General features: G+C 39.9%; 1 protein-coding gene across 1 annotated transcript; it reads right to left on the minus strand.

Annotated features, from left to right (window-relative positions):
* Positions 1-1,525: 1,525 nt before the first annotated feature.
* KCNJ4 (potassium inwardly rectifying channel subfamily J member 4) lies at positions 1,526-9,301 on the minus strand. Its single transcript, XM_053469343.1, has 2 exons — positions 8,937-9,301; positions 1,526-3,194 (listed from the first exon to the last, which is right to left on the minus strand). Exons 1-2 carry the CDS (start codon positions 8,954-8,956, stop codon positions 1,886-1,888), a joined length of 1,329 nt encoding a protein of 442 aa, XP_053325318.1. The 5' UTR covers positions 8,957-9,301; the 3' UTR covers positions 1,526-1,885.
* Between the last annotated feature and the right edge of the window lie 7,039 nt (positions 9,302-16,340).

A 16,340-nucleotide genomic window follows, 5' to 3' on the forward strand; every position in this document is an offset into this window, starting at 1 on the left:
GGCTTGGATGTAGTTGATTTTTACTTGTAGTGTTAGGGCTAAAAGACATTGGGACCAGTGTTCCCTCTAAGCTGTGCGCTTGTGCGCGCGCACATAGATTTTTTAGAGAGCGCACATGTCCAAAAATTGTGCGCACAACAGTTTTTCCCCAAAAAAAGAAAAAACTTATAATTTTTTTAAACTTTATGCGGAGCGGATATTGTGCGCACAAAATTTTTGCTCTGTGAAACTTTTTGCACAAGAGAAATTTTCTGCGCACGCCAACTAAGAAAAATTAGATGGAACATTGATTGGGACGTATTTTTTTTAAATATTATTTTTCAATTCCTTTGATTATTTTTCTTTTTGCTGTTTTTGCTAAATCATATGGATGCCTGTGATGTCTGGGCGACGTTATTTTCCCCTTTTCATTTATATTTATTTAATATTTTTGTTAAAATTTAGTTTTTTTGTTTTTGGAAGATTAACTTTGCTAGTGCGATACAAAGTGCAAAGGCATAAATGAATAATGCATACATACATCCTAGGTGTGGGAGGTGGAGGCTTCTAATTTACCCTAGGACATCTTTACCGGTCTTGACCCTGTTTTAATTTCCTTCAGTCTAGTCCTAACCCTGAAAGCCAACCACTTTTGCAAATTCTAGCGTTAGTTACATTTAAGGTAAATTCTAATATTTCAGTCTGTATTAGATAGATAGGTTTAATCACCAAACGTCAACAGCTTGCAAGTTAGCAGAGCTACAGTCCAAATCACAAATTCACTCACATTTCCGTTTGCAAAAGAAGATCATAAAGTCATAACTCGCATACACTCACCTGCAGGAGATTTGAGCATATGTGTGTTGAAAAAAGGCAGCAATTCACAGGTTCATTAACGTTAAAGTTGCCTATGGGTTGCAAGGTTCCAACTTACAAAGTTCCAACTCAGAAAATATGCTTTGCATCCCAAAGGGGTTGCAAGTCCACCACTTTCCTCTGCACAAATATATTTTTTAAAAGTAATTTAATCAAGGGGATTGAAATGAACTCAGTGCCCCTTAAGGGCATCCTCCTTGGGGTAAAGGGGTTAAAACATTCTTTGGAAAACCATGGGTCACCTTCAAGTGTCTTTTTCCCTTTATCATCCCTGATCTGTGGGATAGTATTAAAAAAGTGGTCATACTGTCCAATCCCTTGGCACTCAAAGTGTGCAAACCTATGGAGGAAAAAGTTACCTTTTCAGGGCCCAGCCAGCAATCATTGAAAAGGGAAAAAAACAAACTGCAAAACAATCTAAGTAATCTATCCAGTGTGTGAAGATTTGTTCGAAAGGGTGCTACTTATATTAATTTGTTACAATTTGTTGACCTCTTTGGATTCTATTGGTTAACTTTATATATTATCAGACAATTAAATACAAAGGTGTCCAAAAACACTAGATTAATATTTTGGTTCTATACTTGAACCACTATCAAGATCATCTAATTAGCCCACATCTAAAAGTAAAAATAGTAACTAGCTAAAACATATAGAAAATTCATAAAGCTTATTACTCTGGAAGAGCACAGATTCAAAGGTTTATTTATTTATTTATTTTATCTGTACAAAAGATTTATATACAGTTACACTGATTTCATCGAATCTTTGCTGGTCCCCAAAATGTGACCTCACCCTGAATTACAGTCTGAAATATTGTATTACATGCTCTATTCACAGAACATACTGCTCTTCCACCTGAAAAGAGCATAAATGCTTTGCTCGATAAGTAACATAATAAGTTTAATAAAATAGTTTTATACAGCAACACATCATGACTTATCAGGTATCAGCATCTGCAGACAGAGAAGTGTACCTACACCAATCTTATAGCACAGCCATGTGTAAACAGTGGAGATTACCATTACTCTCATATAGCTGACTCCCTACGATAGGAAATGTTATCTAATGCCATGGAGGCTTGGAGACGGTCTAGCTCTAGATGGCTCCCCATGACATGTATAACACCCTCATCTGGATTATGACCAACCACTTCTTCATCCTCATCCTCCTCTTGACTGAGAAGAGCAAGTTCGTTTTCATAACAGAAAGCACTAGGTGAAGGTAATGCAGTAATACGACTCTCATGTAGTTCACGGGCACTGCACAGAGGGGTACCTGGAACCTGGTAGGTCTTGTGGAAATGGGAATAGTCCACTTTGTAGTGATTCTTCTCCTCAAATACAACAGGTTCAAATCGGTGACCCCAACGGATTTCACTTGCTAAGTAGGAACTTCTAGCTTGGGTGGTCATGGCCGTAGCTTCCACCATCCCCTCCAATATAACTACAATCTCAAAGTCCTCACCTTCAAGCTGTTCCTTGCCCATGGAGTAAAATGGGCTTTCTTCATCAATCTCATGCACAATTATGATAGGGGATACCAAGAATATGCGATCTAGCCCACTGTCATATCCTACATTCAGGTCCTTCTGATCAACAGGCAGGTACTCACCCTCTTGGGTTACATAAGGTCGTATTAGCTGTGCTCGCACATGGGCTTCCACAATATGACTTTTACGCAGGTTACCCACCCTCCACATTAAGCAGAGTTTTCCATCTCTTAGAGCAATGACAGCATGGTGACTGAACAGCAATGTCTGAGCTCGTTTCTTGGGACGTGCCATTTTGGCCATAATTGTTCCAATCATGAAAGAGTCAATAAGGCAGCCAAGAATGGACTGGGCTACCACAGCAAGTATGGCTAACGGGCATTCATCCGTTACACAGCGGAATCCATAACCTATGGTCGTTTGTGTCTCAACCGAGAAAAGAAATGCTTCCACAAAGCTGTTCACATGCATTAGGCATGGCTTAGGAGGACCTGTCTTACCAGGACCTATCACACCTACACCAGCACTGAAGTCCCCATGGATGAAAGCAATGCACCAGAAGAGGAAGGCAAAGAAGAGCCAGGATGCCAAAAAAGCAGCTGAGAATATAAGCAGCATATAACGCCAACGAGTGTCCACACATGTCGTAAAGATATCAGCCATGTAACGCTGAGATTTGTTGCTGAGGTTGTTAAAGTAGACATTACATTGACCATTCTTTTTTACAAAGCGGTTGCGGCGTTTCCGTCTTGAGTGGGAATGTTGGAGAGAGGCAGCCCAGTGACCATTAAGGCCAAGGGAAGGCAGGCGTAGACCTTCTTCATCTGTAGACACTACACTGTACCTACTATAAAAGATAGAGAAAAAAATATTTAGACAGTTATTGAAAATAATATTTTATTTGTGTGAGCTGCACAGAATTTCATGTCACTGCTTGTACCCTTTGATTTACATAAAGCTGGACCTAGCACAGGTAGAAACTACATTTTCTACAAACAGATAATATACAATTACATTGACCCTTTGTGGTTGTGCACATGTATATGGGTCCCCTTAAGATGTTGGGGAACACATAAGCTCTGTCTGTTGCATGTTATGTAACATGGGATCGCTCTCAGCGGTTTAACCATCTGTGACTGTTCCACACTCAGCAGAACTAAGTTGCCATAGCAACCTGCGGCCTTAGTGGCGTCTAATAGGAGCACAGGGCTGTAATTTCAGCATCAGTCTCAGGCAGGGACACGGCGGGGGACCAAACTGTACCTTCTCTTATCACAACCCTCCCACCTCTATGCCCACACAACCGTGACTCACCCCTCTCTCTATTCTATTTGAGTGGGGGAGTGATGTCATTCCTGTGACATCATGATGGGTTCGCGGCAAGTGTGATGGACAAGTAATACTTCTTTTTTACTAGCGAGACAAGTGGAATTTGAAGATCATTGAATTCATTTTTTTTTTGGCAAAAAAATAATACTTAACCAATAAGTAAATGCAGGTCTTCAAGAAATAGAGAGCAAAGACATAACATTCAAATCATTCCATTTGATCGCCTTAAATTTCATCAGGCTAACCTTTTATCCCCTATAAAGAGCCATTCAAGAGACCTGCAAAATTAGATACTTGCCCAAGGCCATATTAATGAGCTTCGGGCCCAGAAGCCATATTGCCCTCAGTTCACGTTAGGCCAAAATCTATTCTATGCACACACTCGGCAGCGGGTACTGCCCACCACTTGTTATATGTAGTAAATAATGGCATCACCTGGAGGGTGTCACCCTCAGAGGAACCTGAAGCTGACGACCTCTGCTCTGGTTAGGGTCTATGCTACCTATAGGCAAGGTAGGGACCATGTAGGAGAAATAGAAAGGAGAGATAAAGAGAAAAATGAGGATAGAGGATAATGAGAAGGGGATCACAAGTTAGGTGAAGGAATAAAGAGAAAGGGGAGATGTAGAAAGAAACGGGATAGAAAAAGAGAAAGAACAGAGATAATGTAAAAGGGAAGAGATAAATAGAAATAGGAGTAGAAATAAAGAGGAAAAGGAGAGATGAGATAAATAGAGATGGGATAGAGAATAAAGAGGGGGATCAAGGAATTACAGAGAAATTGGAAAGATAAAGGGGGTAATAAGAACAGGGAGAGATGGGCAGAAAGAGGAAAGATAATGAGATAATGAGCTAGGGGAGAATTATGAGAAAAGGGAGTAGAGCTGAGACTCTGAGAGGAGGCCACTGTGGGTGCAATCTGGGTGCTGTGTAAATCCTGTGGATGCAATCTGGGCAAGTCCTTTGTGTGCAATCTCATTGCTGGAACAAGTCCTTATGTGTCCTTATGTGTGCAATAGGCGTGAAATAGGCAGACCTGGGAAGGGTCGGGCTGGGAATAAAAAAGCAGCCCTGGAAATATATATTTTACCGCCCAGGGGAAGCAGGGGCGCAGAGGGTCACATAACAAGACCCTGCTGCGTTTCTCCTTCCCCTGGGAAGTAAAAGACAGGTTGCCTACACAGCATACATGCATCACAGCAGTAAGTTGCGGCCCCACACATGCAGAGAAGTGATCACAGGGTTCGCCACTCTAGGACATCACTGGGGCCCGCATTAATAATATTAAGCGGCCGTCTGGCCGTGTAGACGTGATCACGTCCCCAGTGCTGCTCCACCAGCCCCTGGACCAACCGGCCCAACTGGTAGCCCATTCCAACCCTGGACCTGGGTGAGGAATTCATTAAACTTGATCTGACTTACTATTACAAATTAAAGTAAATGTTACCATTTATATTTGTTCATTGCAGCACATATACACATCATTAAGTAATTGAAGCAAATATTTAATAAGAAAGAAAACATAGGAGTGTTTAAAATAAATAATTAAATTATACAGTGGCACACATATTTAGACACACATTCTTGCACATACCTACATATACACGCCACACACACTTACACATTCATGCTTAAACACATGTATATATATATATATATGTATATATATATATATATATGTATACATGTGTTTAAGCACATATATAAACTCATTCACACAGATACTAACACGTACTCCCTTTAACACGCAAACCGATCAGCATACCTGGGAAAAATTGGCGGGAGCAGGGAGTGTCAAAACCCCACTCCTGCGACCCAGAGTATTCGGGTCTTGACCCGGAAAACCGGTGCTTCACCCGGAGATGTCCAGGTCAAACCTGGAGAGTTCTCAGGTATGCCATTCAACCATAACATTAGACCACCTGACTAATATTGTGTAGGTCCACCTTTTGCTGTCAAAACAGCTCTGACCCATCGAGACATGGACTCCACTAGAGCTCTGAAGGTGTGCTATGGTATCTGACACCAATTATGTTAGCAGCAGATCTTTTAAGTCCTGTGAGATGGGGCCTCCATGGATGCATCATGGTGCCATGTGGTCTCCAGTTACAGACACACACGGACCAAGTTATCCTTATGATGTAAAAGAAAACATGATTCTTCCATTGCTCCATGGTGTAGTTGTTATGCTCACGTGCTTATTGCAGGCGCTTTTGGCAGTGGAGAGGGGTCAGCCTGGGCATTCTGACTGGTCTGTGACTATATGCAATGAACCGCGATGCACTGCGTGTTCTGACAGAACCAGGATTAACTTTTTCAGCAATTTGAGTTACAGTAGCTTGTCTGTTGGATTTGACCACACGTGTCAGCTCTCGCACCTCACGTGCATCAATGAGCCTTTGCTGCCCATGTACGTGTCTCTTTTCCTTCCTTGGACCACTTTTGATAGGTACTGACCGCTGAAGACCAGGAACACCCCACAAGAGCTGCAATTTTGGAAAAGCTCTGACCCAGTAGTCTAGCCATCACAATTTGGCCCTTGTCAAAGTCGATCAGATCTTTATGTGCATTTTACCTGCTTCTAACACATCAACTTTTAGGACAAAATATTAATTTGCTGCCTTATATATCCCACCTACTGACAGGTTACATGATAACAAGATTATCAGTGTTATTCACTTCACCTGTCAGTGGTCATAATGTTATGGCTGATCGGTGTACACATACACTCTAACTATCTTATCATCTCTCTCACTCCCTTGCCTGCCTCCTTCTCCTTACTTCCTTACTGTCCCTCACTGCCTCCCTCTCGTGCACTGCCTCCCCTCACCCCTTTACCCTCTTGTAGAGTTATTTTTATCATCAGAGTTAAAAGAGCTTTACCTTGAGACTCTGGGTCAAACACAGCAAGTTTCCTGGTATGTTCAGGACAACTAGACCTATGGCTGCAGATCCAGGAGATGGTAGGCCCCTGGCTGTTGGCAGCCCCTCTGGCACATAACAGAGAGACAGCTGCCCTATTTGAGTGATCAGGCTCCTTGCAGCATCACTGATCAATGGACTAGTTAAAATGGAGATCAATAATCTCCCCATCCAGCCCATTGATCGGTTCACTGTAAATGCTAATTTATCTAAATATGCTGTGTAACGCTAAATCAGAGACCTAAATAAGGTGGATAAAATTGCAATATTGTAATAGCGCAACTAAATCAACTTTAATATTAAATTACTGAATGTAATGTTACTTACATTTATATCTCAAACAGAACATACAGTATACCTACATGTATAAACACAATATGACCGAAAGTATGTGGACATCTGAGAATAACACCTACATATGCTTGTTGGACACCCCATTCCAAAACCATGGGTCATTAATGTGGGGTCCCCCTTTTTGTGGCTACAAGAGCCCCCACACTTTTGGGAAGGCTTTCCTCAAGATTTTGTCCATCGCAGTTTGTGCCCTTTCAGCCACAAGAGCATTGTGAGGTCCAGCACTGATGTTGCATGAAAAGGCGTGGCTCACAATCAGCATTCCAATTTATGTGTTTCCTCCACACAAAACTCATGAAACCACATATTTATGTGCCTTTGAGCTCTTGGGCAAAGTCATACTGGAACAGGAAAGGGCCTTTTCCAAACTGGCGCCTCAAAGTCGGAAGCATACAATTATCTTAAATGCCTTTGTATGCTGTATCATTAACATTACACGTCTCTGGAACTAAGGGGCCTAGTCCAAATCTTGAAAAACATCTCTAGACCATTATCCCTCCACCAAAAAACTTTACAGTAGGCACTATGCATTCTGATAGGTAGCGATTTCCTGGCAAACCCAGGTTCATCCAACAGACTTCCAAATAGTGAAGTGTGATTTATCACGCTACAGAAGACATTTCCACTGCTTCAGAGTCAAGTGGGGATATGTTTACCCCACTCCAACAGACACTAGGCATTGGGCATAGTGATCTTAAGCTTGTGTACTGCTCAGCCATGGAAACCCATTTCAGTGCATGTGTTGATGTTGCTTCCAGAGGCAGTTTGAAACTCTGTAGTAATGCTAGAGAGGGTAGGCAATTTTCTTTTTCAAAACCAAAGGTTTTTTTTATTTTAGGTAGATCGGGCAGTCTGTACAAGTGCATTCAGATTTCTGTGTACCCACTCTGTATGTGCGCTTGGACTACTGCTTCGTGGCTCAGCTGGTGTTACTAGTTAATGCTTACACTCCGAAATAGCAGCACTTACAGTTAACCGAAGCAGATCTAGCAGGGCAGAAATGTCAAGAGCTGACTTGCTGCGAAGGTGCCGTCCCGTCACTGAGCTCTTCATTACGACCCATTCTAGTGCCAATGTTTGTCTATGGAGATGGCTGTCTTTGTGCTTGATTTTAAAGGCCTGTTAGGAATGGGTTTGTCTGCCTAAACTCATTAATTAGGAGCGGTGTCCACATACTTTTGGTAATAAAATGTACATGTATTTCCGTTTATACCTCCCTAAATATGTATACATACTAAACCAAATGCATGTACATACTGGTGCAAGCCTTTATTATCAAGCTTCATAACAGTTTACGTTATTTTTTTTTTACGTTTTATTTTTTTCCTTCTTCGTTACCCTACTTTAACTAATATTGTTTGAAAATATGACATAATCCTGTTGATACAAGAGCAAAAATAAACATTATTGTGCAATTAGAAAGTAATTGCACAATTTGTGCTTTTATGCAAGATTGGTCACGGCGGTCACGAAGATACTTCTGTATAAGGGTATGACTTACAGATAAGGTGTTGTGTAAAGCTGTTTGTGAAACAATTCCAACATAAATTATTTTCGCTATTGTTTACAGGACATTTGTTACAATTGATTTGATACAGCAAATGTGTCTAATAATTGTATGCAAATGTCTGAAATATACATATGGAAAAGACAAACATAAACTGTTTCTAGGCAAAATAGTCAGTCCATACATTAGATAGTTTTCATCTCATATCATGCCCAAAAGTCTTTTGGTTGGGTGAGAATAATGGACCTTTTAGCTGGAACATCAGTTATTATTTAGACAGTTATGCAATGGACATGATGTAATGGATTATATGTACTTACCCCATTCTGTTCTTGTCCAAAAATATTATATCCGTGATTAGCGATGTGAGTCTTTATAATATCAGAATATCTGATACACTTGAATGTCAAGGTGGATTATACAAAAGTCAGGATAAGATCAAGAGACATTTGTTAGCACTAAGGGAGTCATTCTTACCTGCTTCGAATAGTATCCATGGTCAGTTATAATTATTGAGCCCCAGAGGACAGCAAAGGAAATCCTTTCACTTTAAAGTGCAGCCACTGAGGCCCTCTTGGGCTTCAATCCACTGTCCAACTAGAGACATCACTAATGCTCAGAAATCCATAACCATGTTTTGAACAGATGCATTGCCTACAATTTAAAGTACAGTTGCCTAAGTGCCTAGTAAAGCCAACTATGGCGTCTTCTTTTGATTATTATATCCACAGTCTTCTGTAGCAGTTCTAAAAGTGGTATGCGATGATAAATGTTCAATTTTGTCAAGGTAGAGGGTTCCTGATTGTGGTCGCTTTTAATTTACACTTTTCAGATGAGATATGGATTCCAAACATCAGTAGGCTTTTAACTGTAGCATTTCCAGATTTCTGATGGTATCAGGATTTCTGATGGTAGCAGGATTCGGATCCACACCTCAGAAGTCTCAGTTGTCCTCCTATTTGCAGTATTAGGATTATGACACCTTTAATCTCTGTAACACTATGAGATGACTGAATTTTATTTTCCAGCAGAAGTTCTGAATGCCCCCCTGAGTGACAAGCCGTGTTCTCACTGTTGAGGAAAGAAAAATAGCAACAGATAAAAGAAACAGCAAGCCAAATCCTTCTGAAAACCATCTGCTAGAATATGAACACTGGAGAACGCAGGTTATTTTTATCTGTATCTTCATCTTCCAGTTGCATAATAATTCTTGATAGACATTAATGCATATGGATATGGATTTCAAGGACTGGGCAAAAAACTAGATGCTTAATATGTGATTTAATTGATAGATACTTAAATACTTTCTTAAATATTTTTTTTAAGTTAAACCTAATTTTCAAAATAATATAAAATTAAGAATTGAGGTAGAATGGTGAAAAAGCCAAATTAAACTCCCGAGGACCAATGACAATGACAAGTTTTTGTTTGTTTCCCCATACACAAATGTGTTAATCAAATATACAGTCAGTAAACACCAAAAAATGCTGGTAGAATTATGGTCCTTTACCATAATTACCTGATTTTAGCATTCTCATAGTTAATTAATTTGGAATTAACTATAACTGTACATTGTCTCAAAAAAAGTTGATTTGGTGCAACTTCCAACCAAAATTATTTTGTGTGTAATACCACTATATTTAAATTCTTTATGATACAAATCTTAGGTGTGCTCTTTTAATTTTATTGATATAGATGGATAACACAATGTTGGAATAAGAGTTCTAGCTATGTACTGTATGATCTTGATGGATCTCATTAGATCTCCCTAGAGAAAGATGGAGGCACCTGGACTTAACTTACCTCTTTATCTCCCTAAACATGTAAGGCAATGACATGCATTGGGATGAGGCTTCATGGGGTTAGTGAGCTACATGTATGTATGTGTCTGTCTGGTAGTATCTGTCTGAGTATGTTTTTGTGCGTCTGGGTAAGTTAGTGTGTGTCTGCCTGGGTATTTTAGTATGTGTGTGTTTGTATGTTAGTTTGTGTCTGGAAAGATGGAGAGAAAAAGAGAATAAGGGAGAGATGCTAAAATGAAAGAAAGTGGAGAGGCGGGGGAGATAATAAGCAAAAGGAAAGATGGTAAGAAAGGGGAGATATGGTGAGAAGGGGGCATAATGAGGAAAAAAGAGAAATGGAAGGAAAGAGGAGAGATAATGAGAATTAGAGATGGGAAAAGAAATACATAAAAAAGGGGATAGATAATGAAAAGGAGAAAAGAAGAGATATAGAGGAGAGAAAGCAGAGGGAACAGATGAGATATGAGAGATGGGGAGTGTAAATGAGAACATGGAGAGATACAGAGAAATGGGAGAGATGAGATAAAGAAAAAGAGGAGAGCTAATGAGAAAGGGGGATCAAATAAAATAGAAGAGAGAGAGAAAAGAGAAATTGTAAGGTAGGGAGAAAAGAGAGAGAGAGAAAAAGGAGACAGATGTGGAAAGAGCAGGAGGTAAAGAGGAGGAGAAATAAAAAGAAAGGAGAAAAAAGAAAAAGGAGGAGAGATAAAATGAAAGGGTCGAAAGATAAAGCAAAAGAGTAGAGATAGAATAAAGAGATCCAAAGGAAGAGGAGGAGAGATAAAGAGGAGGGGGCTTTGAGAGAAAGGATAAAACAGAAAGAAGAGATAATGAGAAAAGAGAGAGATAAATAGAAATAAGAGAAGAGATAAAGACAAAAGTGAGATATGAGATAAAGAGACATGGGAGAGATAATGAGGAACACATAAAGGGGAGAGATTAAGGGATGGTGGTGAGATAAAGGGGGAATGAGAAGGGGAAGAGATGATGTTATAGGGGAGAAATTATGAGTAAGGAGAGAGAGAGTGTGTTTGTGTTTTGAAAGTATTGTTTGTAACACCCTGGGTAGGTATCAGGAGTTGGGACCTGACATGCAGGAGAGAGCTAGGAGACAATGAAGGGGGCACCACTAAGTGGTGAAACTGAGAACAGGAACCAGTTCAAATGGTATTGGTAAAAACAGTGAAATATATAATCCAGGTCACAGTCCACGGGTCAAGGGCAGACCGCAGACAAGAGCAATACAGGTCACGGTCAAAGGGTCAGAGGCAGGGCAGACAAGAGGAATCCAGGTCACCGTCCAAGGGTCAGAGGCAGGCCACAGTCAAGAGGAAGCCAGGTCATGGTCCAAGGGTCAGAGGCAGGTGGCAGGCAAAAGGCAGAAAACGGGTACAAACCGGGTCAAGAAGCAGGGTTCACAAGGACAGAACTACAGCAGCTGCAAAGGTAAGTGGCACACCATCTGCCCAACCAAGCAAGGTGACATCCCAGGCCTGGTTCTACTTCCCTCAAAGCTTTTTCAAGAGGATATGTCACACAAGACCAATGTATGCATTGTTATTTACTTATGGTTTAAATTATAAAAAAGATTTAAAGACTATTAAGAGCTACCGAGACCACCATGGGTGATCATTTCACAGATAGAAGTCATCTTGGTGGCCAATAGACCCATATGAGCCTCTTTTTCATATCATTGCTTGTGATTATGTATAAACTGGGAAATGGCTGCCACTATTCAGATTCTTATTTATCTGATCATCTACAAGCACCACTATTTAATAATACTTCATAGTCTTCTGAAAACAATTTTTTCAGTGGGGTAGATTTGCTGATGTTGTTGATTTCTTTTAGATTTAAACTGCATCCGTGCAAATAGCTGGTGGCGAGTAGTACCAACTCATGTAACCAAGATTTTTTATCCTTAAATTATCTCTGAACATCGTCCTTTTCAAGTGGAATGCCTTTAATTAAAAAAATGACAGCTTACATTTAGGATTTGACACATTCCATTACAATATGTTTCAAAACACCTCCCTAACTTCCTGTACAATCCAGAACCCTAAATCTCTAGCTGACGCAGGAAATAAACTAACAGCTGCTGGGAGCAAATATTTTAATGACAAACTCACTCTTGGGTCTTTCTGGTGAGACACGTATGGAGTTATAGAGTGCGACAAGAGAACTATTCAACAGTGATACTGCCCCTCACATGCACAACTTTAATTTCCAACAATTAACCATTTGGGTGGTAGTAAAGTCTGTGAACTGTTACTCACCTCTATCACAAAATGTAATCAATAAACAGAAAATGTATTCCATCAAAACCTGTCTTTCTTTCAACATGTGTGTGTCTTGGTGACATTGTCTTTCATGTATGTGCAGCGTATGATAATCTTGACTGCAGACAGCCAAGTCTGGTTGCCCCCACTGTCTCAGCACATTTATGACTGTTGGCAGCTATTTCTGCAAGCAGAGGGGCCAACAGTAGGGATAATAATGAATTAAATCCTAACAAGATAACCAGCAAGAAGAAAAAAAAAATACTATAAAATGTAAGATGACATGTTGCCAGTGAAACATGTGTCAAGGTGTTAGTTTTATGCCAGGATACATGAACATATTAATCCTGTTTGTCTGTCTTTCATTCTGGTTCGATTAGCTGTTTTTTACCCACAATATATGTGTTTTTATTTTCAGTTATTGTTATCTTGGAAATTAGGTGGCTACCCCCCAAAAAAAAATGGCTGTCTTCCTTTCAGATATTAGATGTGGCCAGTGTTTTGCATATTTATTTGATTTACTTTGGTTGCACAATCCCATCTCATCAAAGCCACCAGAATGTTTGCACCTAGTACCATGTATGATAGCAACACTGGAGTTATCCCAGTTCCTATCTTTTTGGAGATATGTGCCTCAACTCAATGACCCATCTAAAATCTAGACTTTGATGAAAATGAAGAGTGCCCTTTAAAATCTTACTTGAAATGTATCAATTAAAATCCAGGGTACAAATCCAAAACACATTTGCTAAGTGATCAAATCAATGTACACATTTGGCCAACATAATCTGAAAATCACAACCTAGTGCGTTCTGAACGTCTCAACTATTGTGTGTGAAAATATCACAGGACAACTTTTAACTAGTGTTAGTATAGGTCATTCTCACGGAAACTTAATTATAGACAAAATATGTGTATTTTTATGTTTGCTGATATTTGTTTTGATGTCTGATTACCGTTGTGTTAGAGGAATAGTCTCGAATGTAAGTCTTGCTTATACCCTTTCACCCTCCACCCAACTTCCACCCCCTCACCCAAGTTACAAGCCACAGTCTATTGAAGTAGTGGATTTCTGGGTTAAATCTTAATGTTTTGTCCCAGTTCCAACAATGATCCTTCTGAAATAGAAAATGCTATATGCTGTAGACTAAAATGACTGGTAATTGAACAATATATGCAAATGCTCCGAAAGCTGCCATTTTAACAGGAGTGATGTTTTATAATAACGGATAAGACCATTGAGTTGTATCACTTGTTAACTATAACAAGAAACAAGAAAACGACCCCAGACTCTCTACCCTTATCTTTCAAGATTAGTGACGTATAAATATGTTGATAATCCAAAATAATATCAAAGTAAAGGTTTGTTTCGCCAACGCAGGCTGAGAGCAAGCTGTCACCAACGTATGTTCTCCCGGCAAAACCAGGAGGAAAGAGAAAGAAGGAAGAAAAAGTTAACTCTTTTACCTCTGGTGGCTACCTCCTGGAAATGTTTGTTGGACACCTACTTTGGGGGCCATTGTTAATGAGGAATTAGGAATGACTGGTGTATGATGCTGATTCCTTAAAAAATAAACCTTAAAATAGGTTGTATTATTATCGTATTACAACAATATAAATGCATAAACTCAATATGTTATACTGTCAAACAGATTAGAAATGAATTAGTATAGACAATGTGACTAAAGGGGGTTAGATGACTCCTTGCTATGATGTCCATGTTTTATATCATTATATTGAATTCACTATCTGACACCCTTTTAATGCCTTTCATATTCACTGTGATCCTGAAAATCTTAAAACTTATTCAATGGGAGCATAGGTACCACATCTAATGTACCCATTACTGTAGCTTGGAACACCCAAATGACTAGCCCTTAAAATGTTTGAATTCTTAAATCGCCAAACAAATATATAGAGAGATGTCAATGGTTGCTATAACTCACTGGTTGTCCACCAATATCTCATGCTAACTGTAAAATATTCAACCAACCTACCTGTATTGGAGAAGGTTAGTTAACTACTATGTGTAACCAAGAATATCACCAAGTGGGCTAGCTTCTCGATACAACTTGGAAATGATTCCCCCAGCAAAAGTTTACTTATGACAAGCTGTCAGTGTACATCAGGATTCACCATCCCTGTAATTCCAACTATGCCCAGTAACTCATACTGGGTGACAGAAGTCCCGTTTTGTAGGACATATCAGTGACATTTTGGAAAAAGCATCAGAACAGGCTTGGGCAGTACTGGGCCTAATTCTATATTAGGATCAGGGATGATCCAGCAGTTGTGTGAGAAGCCGGTTGTAAAATGATTGGAACAGACTCATTAGCTAGTTTCCACTCCATCCTTTAACATAGAGGAAACACATGTTTTCAGAGAGTTGACACTTAATAGCTTAATAACCCAAGATAAACTAAATAAGAGTAAATAATCATGCTGGTGGGATGTCACCAATGTATGTCACACACCATATCATGTTTATCTCTTATGTGGGATGAATTGTTGATCAAGAAGTTCTAGTACTGATTGGTTTTGTAACTAATGTATGGTGCGTCCATGATTATTGGCACAATAGATTAGTTACTGTATATAGCTAGAATGCAGTACATAACAGAGGATGTATAATGGTCCTATTTAAGCAATCTCATTTGGTTATGGTAGTCTTCAATAAACCTGAATTGATGTCTGTCCAGGAAATGCATGTTCTCATTTAAGGTCTAATTTTGCATTCTGTCGCAGCATATTATTATGGGAATAGTCAAGTGTCATTCAGATAGAAATCCTCAGTGGCCGTACAAGCTATTTTAGTACACTAGGCCATCATACCCCTTAATCTGAATTCTGTGTACCTGGCCAGAGTCTGAATAAAAGGAAGAGGAGTCCAGGGACCAACTTTGTTATATTCACATACATCATCAACACACAACCGGGTCTGCACTAGCCATCTGGCACAACCAGCAAATGACAATCCGTCATTGGTCGCACTTACGTCATTTGGCGGCTGTCAGCTTTAAAGTGCCAGGGCCACTTTGTCATCCCCTGTCTGGCCCTGCACACAACTAAAGAGGGGGTCTCACCATGAGCCACTGGAACAGCTGCTAACTGTGCACTGTTGCTAATCCACCCTTACACTTCATCGTGCTGTGAACTTCATGTACTCCTAACAAACACACATTTGAAACCAGCTACCTGCAGGAGAAATCTTCTAGTCTAGTACCATCTAGTTTATGGTACATTGCTAATAAACAGTTAATCTTGTGTTTAAAGCCGCAGCCAGCACAGCCTGACTCAGAGATATTCATAGCTCCTACAACCAGCTGTGTCGTCAACTCAGGGGTTCAGGCATATTATTATATCAATTAGCATCTTAATGAACTGAGCAGCATCATTTAGAACTGAGCTTGGAGGAGATTCTAAGGGAGCAAGCCTCCACAGCATTAAACCTACAGGTCTAGGCAGCCTGGGACTGTCTTGCTGAGAATACTCTTAGGATAAGATTTTAGGATCGGTTCAGGGTTGGTGTTGGGGTTGGTAAGTCAAAGCAGATTTTATTAATTTTCAAAGTACCAAGTTTGAAGGAAACATGTTAAATTCAAAGAAGGACCAGAACTAGAGGGCATGATTCTAAGAACCAGTCATGGTCCAGGAACCAAGGCTCTTAAACTTGTATTTTGTTCACTTCTAGGACACCAACATAATATAACAGAGGTGGAATGCTGATGACATCACAGTCTTGCATTATTAACACAGACCTCAAGCCTCCCCAATTGGCCTATGATCCCCAGTGCAAAAGC

Source organism: Spea bombifrons, chromosome 6 (genome assembly GCF_027358695.1).
Source record: "Spea bombifrons isolate aSpeBom1 chromosome 6, aSpeBom1.2.pri, whole genome shotgun sequence".
NCBI lineage: Eukaryota > Metazoa > Chordata > Amphibia > Anura > Pelobatidae > Spea > Spea bombifrons.